General features: G+C 31.7%; 1 protein-coding gene across 4 annotated transcripts; it reads left to right on the forward strand.

The window, feature by feature from the left end:
* Positions 1-4,329: 4,329 nt before the first annotated feature.
* On the forward strand, positions 4,330-10,200 carry LOC105798987 (protein MALE DISCOVERER 2). 4 transcript variants are annotated; one of them, XM_012629283.2, is made up of 14 exons: positions 4,330-4,679; positions 5,387-5,928; positions 6,086-6,224; positions 6,431-6,502; positions 6,691-6,834; positions 6,918-7,061; positions 7,622-7,723; positions 7,825-7,877; positions 7,966-8,421; positions 8,583-8,773; positions 8,870-9,002; positions 9,096-9,253; positions 9,344-9,535; positions 9,616-10,200. In XM_012629283.2, the coding sequence occupies exons 2-14, from the start codon at positions 5,784-5,786 to the stop codon at positions 9,874-9,876; spliced, it is 2,190 nt and encodes a 729-aa protein (XP_012484737.1). In that variant the 5' UTR covers positions 4,330-4,679; positions 5,387-5,783; the 3' UTR covers positions 9,877-10,200. The 4 variants fall into 4 exon arrangements, with proteins under 4 accessions (XP_012484737.1, XP_012484739.1, XP_012484738.1 ...); XM_012629285.2 differs by having other exon boundaries at positions 6,092-6,224; XM_012629284.2 differs by having other exon boundaries at positions 4,332-4,679; positions 7,969-8,421.
* The last annotated feature ends 9,685 nt before the right edge of the window (positions 10,201-19,885 follow it).

The raw sequence follows: 19,885 nt of genomic DNA on the forward strand, positions 1-19,885 counted from the left end.
AATGAAATAAAAACCAAATAATGAAAAAAGACGAAAGATTCGGACCTAAAAACTTTCTCAGAATTCGATCTCTGTTCTTTTATTTCTTTGTTTCAAACTTTGTTTTTTTTTTATACCAAAATCCCCCCTTTTACATCGTTTTGTTTCTGGGCTTATAAAGCTGAAGAGAATACATATTTCATTATTTTTATTGTTTCTGCTTTTTGTGCTGCTCGTCCTTCTTTCGTGCTTGTTTGCAGGTCTTCTTTTGCAGGCGTTGGAGTGGCTTGCCGTTTTGGTGCAAGACTTGGCTGGCGATGGCAGACCTCAGGCGTGGTGCGTGCTGAAGGCGCACATGGAGGCAGTGGTGCCTTAGGGTTTCAATTCCTGCTGAAACCAGTTAAGGTTTCGGGCCGTTTGGGCCATTATTTTTTGTTTGGGCTTGTGGGTTCATTGGGCTGAAAATTGGGTTTGGGCTGTTTGGGCCTGTTGTAAATGGACTGGACTATTTGTTGTTTTTTTGGTTTATTTTCTATTTTTTAAATTTTCTAGCGGGCCAGGCAAATTTGGGCCTGTACACTATATATTTAAAAAGATGGGCTTACGACTTTCCTTTTTTGACATTTGGCTTGCTTTTTTTTGGATGGATAAATTACACATATAGTCATTTAACTATAATTTTCTTTATTTTAATCATTTAAAATAAAAAAATTATAATTTAAGCACCCAAGTTATATAATTAAACTATTTTGGTCATTTAGTGAAACATAGTGAAATGTAGAGGTGCTCATGGGCCGGGCCGGGCCGAGTTTGGGCCGGGCCCATAAAAAATTTTGGCCCGGCCCAAAATATGGGCCTAAGATTTTGCCCAGGCCCGGCTCGGGAAAAAAATCATAAGCCCGGGCCCAGCTCGGCCTGGCCCATTTTTATTTTAAAAATTTTAAAAAATTAAAAAAAGTATTTTAAAAATATTTTAAAATTAAAAAAAGTATTTTAAAAATATTTTAAAAATATTTTAAAATTAAAAAAGTATGTAAAAAATATTTTAAAATTAAAAAAAATAAATATATTTATTATATCGGGCCGGGCCGGGCTGGGCCCGGGCCGAAAAAGTGGTGCCTGAGGCCCGGCCCATTTTCTAAACGGGCCTCGTTTTTTTGCCCAAGCCCATATTTTGGACCTATATTTTTACCCAAACCCTCCCATATTTCGAGCGGGCCGTCGGGCCGGGCGGCCCGCACCTCTAGTGAAATGTTAATATTAATATAAAATTTAAATTTATTATTATATTTTTGAAAATGTTTATATATTTTATATTTTCTTTGAATGTTATTTAAATCATAATATTTTAGTTTTTATTTATTGTTGTCATTAAGCACCCATTAAAAGTTTGCTTTTTAAATTAAAATTTTAATTCATTAACATATTATTATTTTTATTCAATATTAAATTTTTAATCGATTGAAATCTCCGTTATTTTTTGGTTAATTTTATTTATCTAAGCTATATTTTTTAACTTCTCTTCCATTTTGTTAAATGCTAACCTTAATTGCATGATATTTCATAAAAATAATATTATTATGAATTTCGATAAAAAAAATAACATTTCATAAAAGAAACATTTAAATTAAGTACTTATCAAAATATATGCTTGATGTTTAAGTACACCATTTAATTTAGGGCTGAATGTTCGATCAAATTGAGTGAAAAAATTTTATGTTAATCGAGTTGACGAGTCCTATGTTATCATCCTAACTTGATTTGAAATTTTTTCGAATTGAGTCGAGTAAAATGAAATTTGAGTCGAATCGAATTGAGTGAAATTGTTCGAATTAAATTAAAGGATTAAACATGTCAAATTAAAATTTTGTTTCAGTATAACTAATTTCATGTTGGAGCATATAAATTTGAAACCATATATATTTGAAAACTTTTTCAAAGTAAAAAAGAAGAAGATACTTTAGCACAATAAACTTGAATTGTTAATCAACTTATTTAGGTTCTAAAATTATTATTTTAGAAAATGTTAAAATTGTAACTTTTTTAAATTTTTAAAATTATTATACTTTTTTAAAATTATAAATTTTGGATTTTTATAAATGTTTTTAATTTTGAAAAATTATTTTAAATTTTTATAATTTTTGTTGTGAGAGAGACCAATTTGTTCGTTTTCAAAATTGATAGTGACCAAAAGAGTATTTACACTATTGTTATTCGAATTGTAAAATTTAACTCGATCATAACTTGAAACTCAAATTACTTATTCGAGTTGACTCAAATAACTCTATTCGATCAACTCAAAATTCGAATTTTATTCGATATTTTCAAATCGAATCGAGTTTTGTTAAACCATAATTTAACTAATTAATTAAAAATAAAACATTTACATCACAGGCTTGTATTCCTAGTTTAAACTATTTTGAATCTCAGTACTTATAATACTTAAATTCTAAATTTTGTTATAAAGATTTAAACCCCAAAAATTTAAAGTAAGCAAAAAAAAAAAAAGAGAAATTGAACAAAGAAATCGTGGGAGGCCACCAAAAGAAACAGAGAGAATTTCGAAAGTATTTTTAATTATAGACTCTCAAATTTCCAATAAAAAGCATAGGTCAAATCATAGTTTTAATCCTCTGTTATACTTCAATTTAATATTTAGTCCTTATATTTTAATTTTGACATATTCTGGTACCTCTACTTTTATAGTATCATTATTTAATATAAACAGTTAACACTGTTAACTAAATTCATTGAAATTTATTTTTTTTAAAGGTAAATTCATTAATTAATTCAATGAATGAAACCATACAATTCAGAGAAAAAAATAGTTTGTAGATGGTGAAGGACAAGCTCCATCAACACAATAAAGGCTTTAGCCTCAGTGTCAATAAAACATTATAACACGTTGACAATTAGCTTTGTCACAACTCAAGCACGATGTATCTGGAGTGATTGCAAGCACTTAATATGATAAAGAAATCAGCTCGAGATGGTCCAAAGCGGCGAGCAAAAATCGATTAAAGAATCAAGCATTCACCAAACTAGAGAGGACGACAACAAAATCATCCCTAAAATCACTTGTAAAACTAAGATTACATGCATAAGCAAGATTAAAAAACGTGCTACAAGAGCAAACAAAAAATTCTAAAACTGAACATTTAGTAAACAATGGAAAAAACAAATAAAAAACATATAAAACTTAAGACAACATGAGTCCAAATCGACACGTGAAATCATTTATTATTCTAAAATACTCTCAAAACAGAAACAAATTAAGAAGTTGACGAAGAACCACTCACTTTCTAAGAAAAACTACTAGTGGCCGGTCGAGTTTTAGCTAACGACAAACATCATCATCTGTCCATCACAACTTGTGATGATAACAAAGATACTCACAAAATAGATCTGCAAACTAAAAAGAGATAAGACATGTGTGGTGAATGAGAAGAAGAAAGAAATAAAGGGTTAATGGGAGGAAAAATGTGGGAAATAACCAGCTCGGAGACTGGCATAGCCGCTGAGTAAAACAAATGGCTTGGAGAAAAAAAAAGAGAAAAATTTTTAATTGGTTGAAATATTAAATTGGAATTTTTTTTCTTAAAAATACATTTCGAATAAAAATCAATGTCAATGTGATGAGTTTAAAATGTATTTAAAAGAAAAACTCAAATATTTTAATTAAAATAATTATCGTCATTAATTGTTTAGACTAACTAATTACATCGTAAAAATATAGGATCAAATTATCTAAAATAAAAAAAGTAGGGACTAAACATTAAATCCGAACATGATAGATGGACTAAAACCAAAATTTGACCTAAAAAAATTATATCTTTAAATCATTGCTAGAAAGAGGGAAGCACGCAAATTGTGGGCCAGTCAAAGGTTTAACAAAAAAAATTTAATTAGATAATTTATTTTTAAAAAATAGAAAAAGCGCGTCCGACAACAACGGAAGTGGGGCCCACCACCACCGTTCTTCAAAATAAAAATTTTAATTTTTGTGGGGGCCACAGTTGACAGTTAGTCATCCCCCTTAATCCTTCCCGCCATTACTTATCAACAACAGTAATTATTACGTATTTTAATTAATTAATTAATCAAAAATAGCAAAATTTTAATTAAAAAAATTTTGAGGGGTAAAAAAAAAGGGGTAAAACAGAACACAGCTTGTAGGGGTGGCTGGTGGGGCCCTCAAGCTCCAGCTAAGGATAGAAATTAAAAATTAAAAATAAAAAAACAAAATTTAAAAAAAAATAAAGAAAAATCTCTGGAAATTTTTTTTAAGAAAAAACAAAAATAAAAACAAAAGAAAAAGAATTATGCAACAAAGCCTCCATTGATGAGAAAAAAAGAGCAATGATGGTCGAAGAGATGGAATTACTGCTCTGAGATCATCCTGGAAAAAAGGGCAGTAATAGAAAAAAATCTGGGTTTTTTGTTTTTTTTTTTAATTGTTTTTTGTTTATCTAATTTTAATTTCAAAATATATTTTTTTGCATATTTTTTTCTTTGCTGCCTTTTTTTTTCTTTTGAGTTCAAATCTCCCATCAAAAACCTCTTTCTCCACCATTACCTTCCATTTCCCCCTCCCACCTATCAAATACATTTTTCATTTTTTCTGAGAGAATCCCATTATTATCATTGCAACAACTGCTTCAAACCAGGGATAAAGTTTTGATCTTTCTGCACCTTTTATGGTAAATTCAACTCTTCATTTTTTTTTGTTTTTGTTTATATTCAATCATATCTCTACATTGCAATTCTGGGTTTTGAAGGTGGTGAAATTGGTGTTGCAGTGTTTTTCTTTCCTTTTTTTTCTTTTTGTGTATTGGATTAAGCTTTAATGAGAATTATGAACATGATGGATTGTTATGATACTACATTGTAATTCTACGATACGGGTGGTGATGTCGGTATTGCAGTTTTTATTTCATATTGTGGATTGTTATGATACTACATTGCATTTCTACAATATGGGTGGTGAAGTTTGGTACTGTATAGTTTATTATGATTAAATTAAGCTAATGGCAACCACGAAGCGTTGCATGGTGATGGCTCATTTCGTCTCTTAGCCTGAAAGTCGAGGGTTTGATTCTCAATAGAGCACGTTTCGTGTCAAGCTGTTTGCCCCGTAATGAGAGAATTAGTAATTGCTGCCGGAGGTGAATATTAAGCTATAATGGCAAACCAATGAATTATGAGAATAAGGGATTATTAGGTTACAAATTTCAAGTGATTTATGTATTTGGGGGTGAAGGGGTTCTTCACCCTTTAAAGCTATAGCTTTAGACAGAGAGTGTGTGTGTCATATATAATTTTGTAAACCCTTTTTTGCCTTTATTAGATTGCTTGCTCTCAAAGTCATTCTCATGTTTTTTGCTTTTGTTTCTTTTCTTTTTTTCAGCTTCTGTGGAGATTGTAAGGAGAAGTCAAGCTTTCAAAAGTTGATAATTAACATGTACATGTTAAGGGTGTTGTAAGATCAAATTTAAAACAGAAAAAATGAGGGATCCCGATATGATGATCGTCACCAAAGGCGGCGAATTTACATTTGTTTGTAGTATATTTTTGTAATAGCATTAAAAAGAGAAAAAAAACAAGGATAAAAAAGATTGCTTTTGTTTCAAGTTTTCTTGTTCAACCAAAAGGAGCGTAGAGATTCTTTTTTGTTGTTTTTTCCCCTTTTGGTGTTGGTGTGTCATTTTGTTTATTGTAGAGTGAGTTTTTAGAAAGAGTTCGGTGTTTTGTATTAAGGGGAAGAAAAACCTGGCGATTTCGTATAGTGTTGTGGCTGTTGGCAGATGTCTTTGCTACCTCGGCCATTGCAGCGTTTGGCTTATAAAGAAATGGGGGATAGATGGAAACAAATTGGATTCAATTTGTTGAGCTTTTTGTTCTTGATTCCAAGTTTCATGATTGAAGGGTCTTTGGCCATTAACTCTGATGGTAATTCCTTCTGGTATTTCTGTTTGATTCTTTTCTTTTCTTTTTTCTTTTCTTTTTCATTTTCATTTATGAATCATATTCAATTCAATCATTTGTTTTCTTTTTCGTTTTCCTATTGTTTTACTTTGTTTTCCTTTGATTTTAATTGGATTTCGAGATGAAGGTTTGGCTTTGTTAGAATTTCGAGCCAGAATTGACTCTGATCCTTATGGTGCGTTTGCAAATTGGAATTCCAATGACAGCTCTCCATGCTTGTGGTGGGGAGTTCATTGTGTCGACGGTAAAGTGCAAATGCTGTAAGTCCCTCTTATATATACATACATACATATATATACTCTTTGTACTTGTTCTTCATTGGATAGTAAATTAGAGTTTTGCATGTCATTGGCCTAACAAATTGAGTAATGAGCTTAATCACAGATTTTTTAGTTTAGAACCTGTTTATGGTGTAAACTGTGAATGGATGAATCTCTTAATGCCATTTTTGTTGTTTTCTTTTTAGGGATTTGAGTGCCCTTTCTTTGGAAGGAACATTGGCACCAGAGCTGGGGAAATTAAGCAACTTAAGATCACTGTAAGGATTCATCATCTTTGCTGCTAAATACGTGGGTTTTTCTATGTTTTTATCTGAAATTGTTTATCTACTTGAACTCAGGTCTGTTGCAATCTTGTTGTACTCGTGTCTGATACTCATATCTGACATATATTCAAACATATTTTTAGTGCTTACTTGGGGTTTTTCTTGCTGCTGATATTTAACAGTGTGCTCTATAAAAACCATTTCTCCGGTGCCATTCCAAAAGAGTTCGGAGAGCTTACGAAGCTGGAGCTACTGGATTTGAGGGAAAATGAATTGGGCGGAACAATTCCAGCAGAAATAGGAAAAATGTTGTCTCTAAAACGCTTGTAAGTCATGTTTTGTATGTTTTATTCCGTGCGTTTTGCTTTGTCCTTGTTTTTGGCTTTAACTAAACTACCTTACACCTTAGGTTACTTTGTGACAACAAGTTGGAGGGCAGCATTCCTTCGGATCTTGGGAGACTAAACTTGCTCTCCGAACTGCAATATGATGAAAACCTTACATCGACGTCAGCTACCGGAATTGGCTGCATAAATAGGAAGTTTGGACTGTGGTAAGAGCCATATTCATTGTTGTTCAATCTTCTCCCCTTATCCCATAACTATATGTATCCACCTACAATGCAGTATGTATGCTTCAACACCATCATAGCTCTTATCCCATTGTGTTTTTGTTGATATTATGCATATGGCATGAACTTGACAATATATGTTTCTAAAAGCAGATTCATTTCCGAGTTTCATTGGCCTAAAATTTCGTTTAATGCTTAGTTTTATAAGGTCTAATATTATCTTCCTTTAATACCATTTGATATGCCTATATCTTTGGCCTTTGTTGGCAACTAAACTGTTAGTTCTAGTGCTTATGACGATTCTGGATTTGTGGAATCACTCATTTTCTGCCTCATTCTGCTGTTTGAGTTCGTATTCGGCAAAAAGATAGAGAGAGAACCTCTGTTTGATATTTCTATGAAGGAATTTAACTTGGTTACGTTTTGCTAGGATATCAGACTCGATTCTGTTAAACGTTCTTCCTGTTTTACAATGATTAACTAAGCGTATTAAGAATTATAGCCTTCTAGTTTCCTAATTACTTAATTGCCTAAGTTGACAGCCTATGGCAGAGCAGTTTGAAACAACTGAGCAGAATGGGTTCATTGCTCATGCCGATTAAAGGCACACTTATACGTTACCTCAATGCGTTGCCATTACCACAGTACGAACTTATCATATATCCTTTTTTTAATGTCTTATTCGTATTGTTGATTATGTTATTTCTTAAATTCTCCTTGTTTACGTGGTTTACCTTCTTACAAGGCAAAAGGACTCGCTGGCCGAGCATCAAGACGATTGCTGCAGTGATGTGCCTGGTGAGTAAAATACAATTTACTGAATCTCAGTCCATTGGAAAATCGAGTATGGTTTCGAGGAAAATGAATGACATTGTTTTGCTAAAAGCAGGTTCATCTGAGCAACAGATAGCCAATAGCATGCAGGATGTTGCCTCTTTTGCACGTCGTAGGCTGCTTGCGCAGTCAAAGAACCTCCCAGCTGTGCCTGCTACTGGTATGTCGTCTAACGAACAGATCATTTCTCTCCCGACTACCCGAAGTAGTGGGAGCTTCCCTGCTGTGCCGAAGGCAAAACAGCCTTCTGCACCATCACCATCACCATCACCACCAGTTGAAACGCTTCCTACCCTGGAGACTGATACAAAGCCTGGAGAGCCACCTCCTGAAGAACCTTCAGAATCTGGTTCCGGGAATATATGGAAATATCTCATTATCATTCCCGTTGTGGTCATCCTGCTTGCATTTTTGGCATTTTTGTTCCTGTGTCGTAAACGAGCAGCGAAAACGATCGGACCTTGGAAAACTGGATTAAGTGGACAGCTGCAGAAAGCTTTTGTTACAGGTAACTTTAAAACATTTTATTAGATATTGCAGATTTCAATTTACATACAATGAGACGCCTCGATCTTAGATAATGTCCGGACCAGTTCGACTAAATTGGCACTGGTTCGTTTTTGTTCATACTGCCAAAAAGACCCATAATTTCTGTTATTCAATATGCAGGAGTGCCTAGCCTAAACCGAGTGGAACTCGAAACAGCCTGTGAGGATTTTAGCAATATAATCGACACAATTGGAGGTTGTAGAGTGTATAAAGGGACACTTTCCAGCGGAGTTGAGATTGCTGTTGCTGCAACTGGCATTTCATCTTTAAAAGACTGGTCCAAGAACTCGGAGAAAGCCTATCGGAGAAAGGTTTGTCATTATTTATGGTCATGAAACCTGTACATGAAATTTTATACTTTAAAATCTCCTGATTGTTGTTTTCTTTCCTATCGGAACTTACTGCAGATCGATAAATTGTCAAGAATTAACCATAAGAACTATGTCAACCTTATTGGCTACTGTGAGGAGGATGAACCTTTCAACAGGATGATGGTGTTTGAATATGCTCCAAATGGGACCCTTTTTGAGCATCTCCATGGTAATATTGTCGATTACATGTGTAATTCACGGCAAATATTTTACTCGATAGTGATTCTTCGAGAGATTAAAATATAAGTTTTTTTGTTTACAGTTAAAGAAATGGAACATCTTGATTGGAATGCAAGGGTGAGGATCATCATGGGTGTTGCTTATTGTCTTCAATATATGCACCATGATCTAAATCCTCCCTTAGCTCATCCAAACTTAAGTTCATCTTCTATCTATCTAACGGACGATTATGCTGCAAAGGTACATCGATTTCAGTTTGAATTGGGAAATTTTCATAATGTTATTATTGATATACAACACTCATTCTCATTCATCTTTTAACTTCCGCAGCTTGGAGAAATTGGCTGTTTACCGTCCACATCAAAGTCAGAGGCCTCAAGTGATTCTGAATCACAACATTCGTCTGAATTGCCACCATTAGTTGATTTAGAAGCGAATGTCTATAACTTCGGATTATTGTTACTCGAAATCATTTCCGGAAAGCTTCCTTGTTCTGAAGAACAAGGACCAATCGAGAAATGGGTATGTTTCCCAATGACACCTTATATAACTTCAAAGGCATAGGTTTTGCATTAAGGCAAACTAATATCAAAACTTTGCAGGCGGACCAATACTTGAACGATAAGTCGAACTTCGGCTCGATGACTGATCCTACGCTCGATTCGTTCAAAAACGAAGAGCTCGAGATAATCTGTGAGGTTATCAAAGAATGTATCGCAACGGATCCAAGGAAAAGACCAACAATGAAAGATATAATCACGAAATTGAGAGAAGTGATTCAAGTCGCCCCGGAACAAGCTACCCCAAGACTCTCCCCGTTGTGGTGGGCTGAACTTGAGATTTTATCAATGGAGGCTACCTAATTTAGCTCTGAAATTCCTTTGTAAGTCAAAGTCTCTAAATTACTTTGTATCAAAAATGGAAGAATATAGCTTTTGATTACATATACTTGGTTACCAAAAACACTTCATTTTTGGTCACTATGGTCCTCATACATACATTCATACATATATATATATGAATATATAAAAATATATGTATATCACATGTGTATCATCTATTTGTTTTAATATTTTAGACCCCATTAAAACTTAGCACTTTATTGTAATAAAAAGTATATTATACTTGTTAATGGGGATTGTTGTGTAACCATTTATAATAGATGTATGTATTTTGTGATTATTAAAGCTTGTGGTATTTTTTAAAACCCTAACATACATTGGTTTTTATTCCGTGCGACGCACGGGTTAGGTTATATGTATCCACTTTAATATTTTACATTTATCTGTTAAAAGTTTACTACAAAATTTGTAATGTTCCAGTAATAATATGATTAAGAAAATGAAAATGAAAATAAAAATAAAGTAAAATAAATATTTAACTTTTAAATTACTGTAGTTTGTATTATTATAATATAAATTAAGAACATAAAAATTAATATTTTAAATTAATTATTGATATCCATCAAAATAGTAAAAATTTTAAAATTTTAAAAGAAAACTTGAATCTTTGCATTAAATAGTTGTTTCCCAGCACTACTATGGAATATATATATATATAAAGTAAGTGTAATAAACTTGATCTTACACTCAATCATCGATTCTGGTTATAAATGTATACACATTACATTATACAATCAAAACTAAAGCTTACAAAAGCTCTTAAAATGACCCGAGCATGAAGAATGACTAATCTGAAAACTTTTCAAAGTTTGAGAATAGGAATCGATACCAATATCAGGTAACGATACCGTTTTCAGCTTCAATAATTCAAAAATCAAGTAAAATACATGTCAATACTTGGAATAAGGTACCGATACACCTATTAGGAAGTATCGATACCAAATTGGGTATTAATATCGTTTGGCATTCTGCTATTTTCAAAATTTTGGACATAAGTTAATTTGTATTGATACCTTCATAAAGTATCGATCATTGAGAATTAGTATCGATACTTTATATTGGTACCAATATCAAATTGGCATTTTGTCGTTTCTAAATCATGATAATTTGGTAAAGTACCTGTAACAGCCCGATTTTCAGTGATGTCGGAAATAGTGGTTCGAGGCCACCAAATCTAGCAAATAAGCTTGTAAATTTTTATTATTTAATATTTACGAGCCAAATGTGGTTTTTAAAATATTTTTGAATTAGTAATTTGTGTTTTATAAGGCTTTATTAGGTTAAGTGATTTAGAAAAGAGGTATTGATATCTCGGTCCTATAAACCGAGCCATAAATTATTTTATAAATATTTTCGGGGTGTCATTAAGGTAGTATTAAAGTTTTGTTAGAAAATTTTAATGTTTTGGTAGATAATTAATTAGAAATGACTAAATTGAAAAAGGTGCAAAACTTGCTAATTAAATAAATAGTGATTAAATAGCCTAAATAGTAAATAAAGGAGGACTAAAAGGACAATTGGACCCACACGGGATGGCTGAGGCGGCATAAGCATAGAAAAATCAAGGAATTGATGCGAAATAAGGGGAAATTATAAATTTTGCCAAATTTAAGTGAAATAAAAGGGAAATTGAAATTCTAGACATTTTCATCATCATTTTTCAGTTCTAAAACAGCCATTGAAGAGGGTTTAAGCTGGTTTTTCAATATTTGCTTCATGTAAGTTTAATTCTTGCTCTTTCCTTGATTTTTTTTTTTTGTTTTGGGGATTTTACAATTAGATCCAACTAACCATTTCATTAGTTTTTGATTTTATTGAAAGTTTTGGAAGATACCATTGATAAGTTTATATGATTTTAGTTATTATATGATGAAATTGAGATGTTGATGGATATTTAAAGGTATTTTATTAAAGGATTTTGGATGAAATCATGATTTAGGGATTAAGTTGAAAAGTTGTTGAATTCATGGAAAATTCTGAAATTTCATGGACTTCATGGGCTGCTATCAATATATATGAAAATATCTAGGCTTGGGATAATGATTTAAATTGCATGAATTTCATTTTTCGAGCCTAGGGACGAAATCGTCATTAATTAAAAGCATAAGGGCAAAACGATAATTTTGCCTAAGATGTGACTTGGATTGAATTGAATGTAAATTGTATTAAATTGATGTTAAATTTACTCGTATAGATCCTGATAGATAAAAAACGGAGTTAGATCGTGGAAAAGAAATAGTATCGGATTAGTAGTTTACAAGTCACGAACAATTGTCGAGGTAAGTTCGTGTAACTTAATTGTGTATATTTATATGCTTATATTGAGTGTTGAATATGTAAATTGTGAAAATGTCATATATATGTATGTAATTGATCTCATAACTGAAAATCCCTGATAAAGAAATAAGTCTCGTTTGGATAATGAGATTCGATGGATACAGGGTTCTGTTTCCCGAAATGGTAGTGTTCCTGCATATGTTGCGGATGTACCGTAGCTCGAAAGAGCATCCCGTTACAAGCCCTCTCAAGCTACCCGTTATATTATTCTTGCGAGCTTCCCGTTAAATGCTCTTCGGAGCATCCCGATCAGTTGTGACCCTACATGTGTTGTGGGCACACCGCAACTCTTATGAGCGTCCCGTTATATGGCTCTTCGTGAGCTTCCCAATTAAAGGCTCTTTGTGAGCTTCCCGTTAGTGCTCGCTTGAACTTCTCGTTTTATGGCTATCTGGTGCTACTCGTTAATTGCTCTTCAGAGCTACCCGTTAATTGCTCTTTGGAGCTACCCGTTATAAGCTCTTTGTGAGCTTCCCTTTATATTTCCCGGATAAGCTTCCCGTTACAAGGCTCAATGAGCTTCCTGTTATAGTGCTTTAGAGAGAGCTTTCTGTTTAAGTGCTCATAAAAACACTCCCAGATATGAATTGACGGATTTATAGTATTGTACACTTCAGGTGTGCTACCCAAGTATCCATCGAGATTTCAAATGATTCAACGAGTGAAATTCTAACATGAGAACATGTGAAATCAAAATAAAACTATTATCTGTATATGCATGAAATACTTGGAAACTCGATACTTGATGAGCTCACCCTTGTTCTTGTTGTTTACATGAAATACATGACTAACATGTTTGTTAAGGTTATATGTGTTTGGCTAATTGCCAAATTGCTTTGAATGTATTATGCATGTTTATTATATAAGTAAATGAACGGTAAACTAATTTCCTGTTATCCGAACTTACTAAGCATTAAGTGCTTACTCTATCTTATTTTCTCTGCTTTATAGTACTCGGAGGCTCGTAAAGGTTGGAAACTGGTCGAAGCTACATCACACTATCCCCTTGACTTTTCGGTATATATATAAATAGTAAACTAATTATGCATGTTTGACTTTTATACTTATGTTTAAGCTTATTTAATCATTAATTACAATAATTAAGTTTAATTAACTTAACTTTAAACCAAATTAGTCTAAGTTAGTGGGTTTCATCATCCTCCACTACCATACACCAAATCCTTAATGACCCAATTGCTTAATTTATCAATTAATTAATTAAAATTTCATAGTGATAATTTTTAAATTTTATAATTTAGTCCTTATACCTTAATTAATTATCAATTTGAATAAATTTCTATACCAAAATTCAATAAACTTCTAAAATAAACTAAAAAATTAAATAAATAATATTTAAGGACTCGATCATCGTAAAAATAGGTTTTAAAACCACCATTTTCAGTACTACTGAAAAATGAGTTGTTGCAACTAAGAACCTCTAACTTTTCCCTTTTATGTTATCTTTGATGAATCATATGAGCATGAAATTGGTTGATATTTGTATGTTAATGATGAATAGGAACTAAATTTTATGGTGGTTGGTTGATTGAAATGTTGCCTGGTTATTTTAAAAATCGGACTAAATCGAATAGACTTCAAAACCTAGAATTAACGTCTCTAGGTGAACATTTAGATAGGAGAGACCGAAAGGAGAACCTATTGCCAACAGATTTGATTGTCTCGATTTAGTTTAGTGAGGTCGAGAGATAAACTAAACTAAACTAAATTGTCTAATTGGGTAAAATATTGACCAAAAGGTAAAATCGGACCAATTAGGTGTTTGAGCAATTTAGATCCCTAATCCAAGAATTAACTAGAAACATGGATATCAACTGACCACTTTATCTAATTAATTTGATATTTTTGTACTTTTGTCTGTTATTTAATTTAGTCCTCCTAGGTTTAGTTTAGTGTAAATAACTTTTGGTGATGATTTGTCGTAATATAATACTCAGTGTGTAACAATCTGTTTTTCAATAGTGTCGAAAATAATGATTTCAGAGTCACAAATTCGACGAATGAATCCATAGATATTATTATTGTTTAATATATATGAGTCAAATATAGTATTATATTAAATTAAATTTTGATTTGATAATTTTTGTTATTTGAGTGAATAGTTAAGTTTAAGTGGTTTGTCCCTAAAGTCAAGTGGTTTTAGAAAATGATGTATCGGGACCTCATTTCTATAAATTGAGTCCTTAAATATTTTTATTAAATATTTATAGAGTTATTATAAAAGTGGATTGAAGTTTGGTTAAGAAACTTTGTTGATTAAATAGTTAATTAAGGAAAAGGACTAAACCATAAAAGTTGTAAAAGTTAATCGGTATTGATTTTTTTAGTTGAATGGTTTAATTAATGATTGTTCAAGGGTCTAAGTGGCAAATAAACCCTTTTCAAAGATGATGGACGATTAATGGAACCTAATTTGTCATTTTAGTTTATTATTTTAACAAAAACAAAAACATCTTCCACTTTTATTTTTTTTCTTTCAACAACGAAACTCCATGGATGAAAGCTTGGAGAATTCAACTGATTTTTATTCCTTGCATGTAAGTATTTTTGGGACTCATTTTTAATAACTTTTATGTTTTTGTGATCGTTGCAATTATGTCAAGTTAACCCCAGTGTTAATTCGTGAAACTGTTAAACATTGTGAAATGTGTCATTGTTGAATTTGTGAGATTTTTAAAATTTTATGATAGTTTTGTAGGCTTGATAGTTAAATAGTAGTATTTTGTAAAGAAATTTTAGTGATTTTAATGATTAAAGATTTAATTTTTAATTTAGTAAAATTACATGGAATTATTGTGAAATTGAGTAATATATGGGTTGTTCAAGAATTATAGGAAATTTGGTTAGCTTGGTTTAAGTTTAATTGTGTTCAATTTTATAGTTTCGGGTTTAGGGATTAAATTGAGTAAAATGTAAAAGTTTAGAGGTAAATTTGTAAAATGTGATTAAAAGGGCTTAAATGAATAAATTTGATTGTTTATGTGGTTTAAATTGATTTAATTGAATTAAAATATACTTTAGATCAATGATCTCATCGACTGAGGGTGTACAAGTAAAAGGAAAAATTACTGATTAGTCTCTGATAGTTAAATTACTTTGATAGGTAAGTTCATACTACTATCCGTTGTTACAATTCGTTATTAGATGTTGTTAATTATATATATATAAATTGCTGAAATGGAATTGGACCATGTGAAATAAATTGAATTCTGAGATAGTTCCGGTGGGCTAAGTAAAAGTTTCATACATGGGATTTCTGAATGATTCCCGTTTTGGACCGAGCTCCAACATTTGTTACGGACTTAGATATATATATGTGACACAGATTTAGCCTGGAATGGCAATTTGTTGATGTTGTAAAGGTTTAGCTTCGACTGGTAACCCTACATGTATACATAACCCTGGCTAGGCTATTTCTCTATGTTTTCAATGATTTAACCCGGAAGGGTAACCTGACACATATATTTCTATACCGGTCGACTAGCTCGAATGAGCATTAAGTGTTTCCCGCACTCGTGTATTGAGTTTTTTTTTACAAAGTTCCATCGGAACAATAAAAGAATATACAGTGTGAAATTGTATTGTTAATGTGGATGAAATACGAACTCTGAATATCTATATGTTCATTACTTATTGACCTGGAATTGTTGAACTATGTCATGATATAAATGAATATGACAAAGATATATGATGAAATTTTTAATGATGAAAGTGTTGCAAAGTGATAAATTGAAAATTTGATTCATGATGAATTTTGAATTCAAGTTGGTATTTTACCTTTTGAAATTATATATGTGGTTTGGACTAAATCTCATATGGTTGATGTTTTGAATGCTATGATAGGTGAATTTGTTTCATATTTATTCATGTAATTGTTAAATGGTTAAGGGCAATTATTTGTTAATATTGTATGAACTTACTAAGTATTTTATATACTTACTCGAGTTACTAATTTTTTTATAGATTTTGAGCTGTCTAGAATATGTCGATCAGATCAGCAAGAAGCATACAGCTTTTGTCTCCCGATTCTGTAGACTTTTGATGTTTCGAGCTTGGTTATTTATGGCATGTACTTAGGAGGATTAAATATTGAAATGTAAAGCTTGTGTTTGTGGTTTGGCACGGTTGTGTTTGAATAAATATAAATATTTTAATATATGCATATGGTAATTTAGCACATAGATGATTATGGCAAAGACATGAACAGTATTAAGTATCTGTTTAGTTGATAGCATGAAATGGCAAAGTCACTTTGGTATGTTAGTTAAATGTTTACATTTGGTGTAATTGAGTTGTGATAGGAAATGATTGAAGGCATTGGTAGTTATAGTATGTTTTGCTTGATGATATTGGTATAAAGTTTTAAGTTATATTTTGAACTTTGCCTATTTATATTCTAGTTAAAGAAGTAATGCTTGCATATGAATGTTTAGGTATGATTAATTTTTCAAGAACGGTAAAGTTTCCTTATTGTTTAATGGTTGAATTGTTGGTGCCAATGAGGGCATATTGGTTGTTTGTTTGTATGATTAGTAAATTGATGTTTTGGTCTTGTAATGTACATTTTTTGGAGTCGGTCCGAATGGTGTTAAATGGCACTATAGGTCATTGGGTATGAATGGTATGGAAATTGCTTGAAACAGGTTATTTATGTTCCACACGGGTTACCACACGGCCGTGTATTACACACGGGTGGTTGACACGGCCATATGTGCTACACATTCAGGATCATTTTAGGTCCACACGATATCAGTTAGTTACATGGTCTGGAGACATGGCTGTGTGTCTCCTTCCACACGATCTGAGCTCTGTCACACAGCCATGTTCCTGCACCACACGGTCTTTGCCTTGTCACACAGCCGTGTGACCCATGTTTTGCATTTTTATCGTTTATTTTGTAAATGTTTCAGATTGGTCTTGATTTAATTCTAAACTTGTTCAAAGGCTTTCGTAAACTCGATTAAGACTTAGTTTTGATTGTAATGCATGTTTAACATGGAATTAACTTGTATTTATTGATTATTGAGTATTATTGAATAAATTGCTTGTGAATGTTTCAATTTTCTGTTGTAGCATCCTATAGCTCGGGTTCGGTGACTGGACTGGTGTAGGTGTTACATAGTGATTAGGTAGTTAAATGTCTTAATTGCAAGCATTATCATTGTCATTCACCTTATCGCCCGATATTTCTCGGGTTCGATCCTTAGAATATTTTTATTGTTCCATTGTAACACTTAAAAATATTACAACTGACTTATCACACTTGCAGTTAAGTTACTTTAATTTATGATATTTTGTGTTAATTCTCTACTCAGTGTTGGGGGGAGAGTAGTGGGGGGTGGAGAGAGAGGGGAGAAAGACGGGGAGAGAAATTATTATTATTTATTTAATATTAATATTTATAAAAAATAAGTGCTTATGTGGCACGATGTGATTGGTAAATAGTTTTTTTCTAACAGTGTTAAAAGTTGGTTTGATTTGGGTAATGGTGGAATAGTTCAAGGGACACTTTTGACCAAAAAAAATCTAAGTACCAATTTGAAAAAACGGGTATAGTTTAAGGTGTGATTTGTCAATTAAGCCTATTTATATATATGATATATATTATCTATATAACAAAAACACTTAACGAACTAAATATGTGAACACTAATTTTGCAACCAAAAACGGCAAACTATATTATTATTTCATAATACAAACAAAATAAGATATAAATAAATTTATAGAATAATTAAATATAAAAATTAGTGAAACATGCCGATTGAGTCTTAACTCGACTAGTATAGATAAAGAACAAATAGGATCAAAATATTGAAAAAAAATTCTTTTATTAAAAAAATATAAACTCTTCAGAAAAATAGAAATAAATATATAAAATTTAGAATAAAATATATAATCTAATATATAGAAAGAAAGAAAGAATTTATAAATTTTAAATTATTATTAATTGTTTTTCTTAATTACTTTTGGTTAAAAAAATCATCGTTCTTCAACAAATTTGCAAACCTAAGACCATTTGACCATCAATCTCACATGAAATGAAAGCCATGCCCAAAGCTAATAATCTACTTGGTACTAACCAAATTTCTATTGCTTTTCATTCCATTGCAAAGGTGAAGTTGGTGTTCATCATAACCCCAAATTCTAACCAATTTGTCTTGTCTCAAGGCAGTCCCGGAAAACCAATCTCTGCCGTTTTTCTCCTTTCTCTCCCATCCACCATTTTCACACAAAAGAAATTTTAAGCAACCAAAATTTCCACTCCAAAAAATCCATAACCACTAACACCAAACCAAAACCCCAATTCATCCCATTGAATCTTCATCATCCCACACCCTAAACTGCCTTCTAAATCCTCCATAAACCACCACTGTTGACCCCATTAAAGCTTGAACAAGCCCTAACACCCAACCCAAATAGCAACCAAAATTTCCGCTAAACCAATCCAATGGACATAGAAAATTGAGGTTCATGCTTGTTTTTGAAATATAACAAGTACGATATGAATAATTACAAGAATCAAATTATTATAAACGAACAATATGAGTAATCACAATACAGAATCAAATCATGACATTATAAACAAATTAAGAACTGATACAATCCAAATTAAAGTCAATATACTAACTGAACTAAAACCTACTCATGGTAGTCGCACAAGAAGAAACTTGGAGGCCTACATATAAAATTACATATGATAGATCTTAAACCTAAGTATTCAATATTTAGGGCCTCCATTTTTGTGAACTGAGCTAAGACTTCATTCGCAGGGTTGGCTTATTTAATATTAAATGCAGTGAAAAAGATGAACTAAAGAAGAAAGTAAAAATAATTAATAGTAATACATTAAATCTTCTTAATAAAAATAAAATTATGAAAGGAAATGAAAGAAAAGAAAAATAAAACAGCTGGTGTGGTGTGATCTAATTGGGCATTAGTTTTCTTTAAAGGTCGGACTAAAATTGGGCATGCTTAGGTGCAAGTATACCATTTTTTTTCAACAGAAAGAGGAAGCATTTTTGTTCCTCAAAAAAGTTCAAAAATAATACTTGTAATTGAGCCTCCAAAACATCACAACAGTGAAACAAACCCAAAATTCCTACTAACTTTCCCAAAAGTCCTTTTTGAGATGTACTACATTTGTTATTAAGTAAAAGTGTTGTCAATAGTTGCTGCCAAGAGCAATATATCCAAAAGTCTAATTGCAAACAATGGCGGTACGTGACATGAAGTTTTACATCATCTAACTAAAATTTTCAGGTTTAATTTAAAATTTTCAAAAAAAATTTAAGGGATCTAATTAAAATTTTCAAAACTTTTATAGATCTTACGTACATTTTTCTAAAATTTGTAAAAGTCCCAATAACAATTTTTCTAATTTTTGAGGGGTCAGTGCCCCCTCTAGCTCCTCTTACATTTTGCTCTTGCATGCAAGGGCAAAGTCAAAAAAATTTTAAGGAGGGCCAAAATTAAATTGTATATTTTTACGATAGTAAAAATACAATTTCATAATTTTAATAACCTATACCTTTATGATTTTTAAAGAATTAAATCAAATTTTTATTATTTTGAAAAGTCAAAATATAATTTTACTATTATTAATTTAAAATTTTAT

The sequence above is a fragment of the Gossypium raimondii genome, chromosome 9 (genome assembly GCF_025698545.1).
Source record: "Gossypium raimondii isolate GPD5lz chromosome 9, ASM2569854v1, whole genome shotgun sequence".
Classification (NCBI taxonomy): domain Eukaryota; kingdom Viridiplantae; phylum Streptophyta; class Magnoliopsida; order Malvales; family Malvaceae; genus Gossypium; species Gossypium raimondii.

Coding starts and splice junctions, on each gene's coding strand:
- LOC105798987 (XM_012629283.2), top strand. CDS start 5,784: ATGTCTTTGCTACCTCGGCCATTGCAGCGTTTGGCTTATAAAGAAATG. Junction 7,878..7,965: donor TTGCTGCAGTGATGTGCCTG/GTGAGTAAAATA, acceptor TTTTGCTAAAAG/CAGGTTCATCTGAGCAACAG. Junction 8,422..8,582: donor GCAGAAAGCTTTTGTTACAG/GTAACTTTAAAA, acceptor TTCAATATGCAG/GAGTGCCTAGCCTAAACCGA.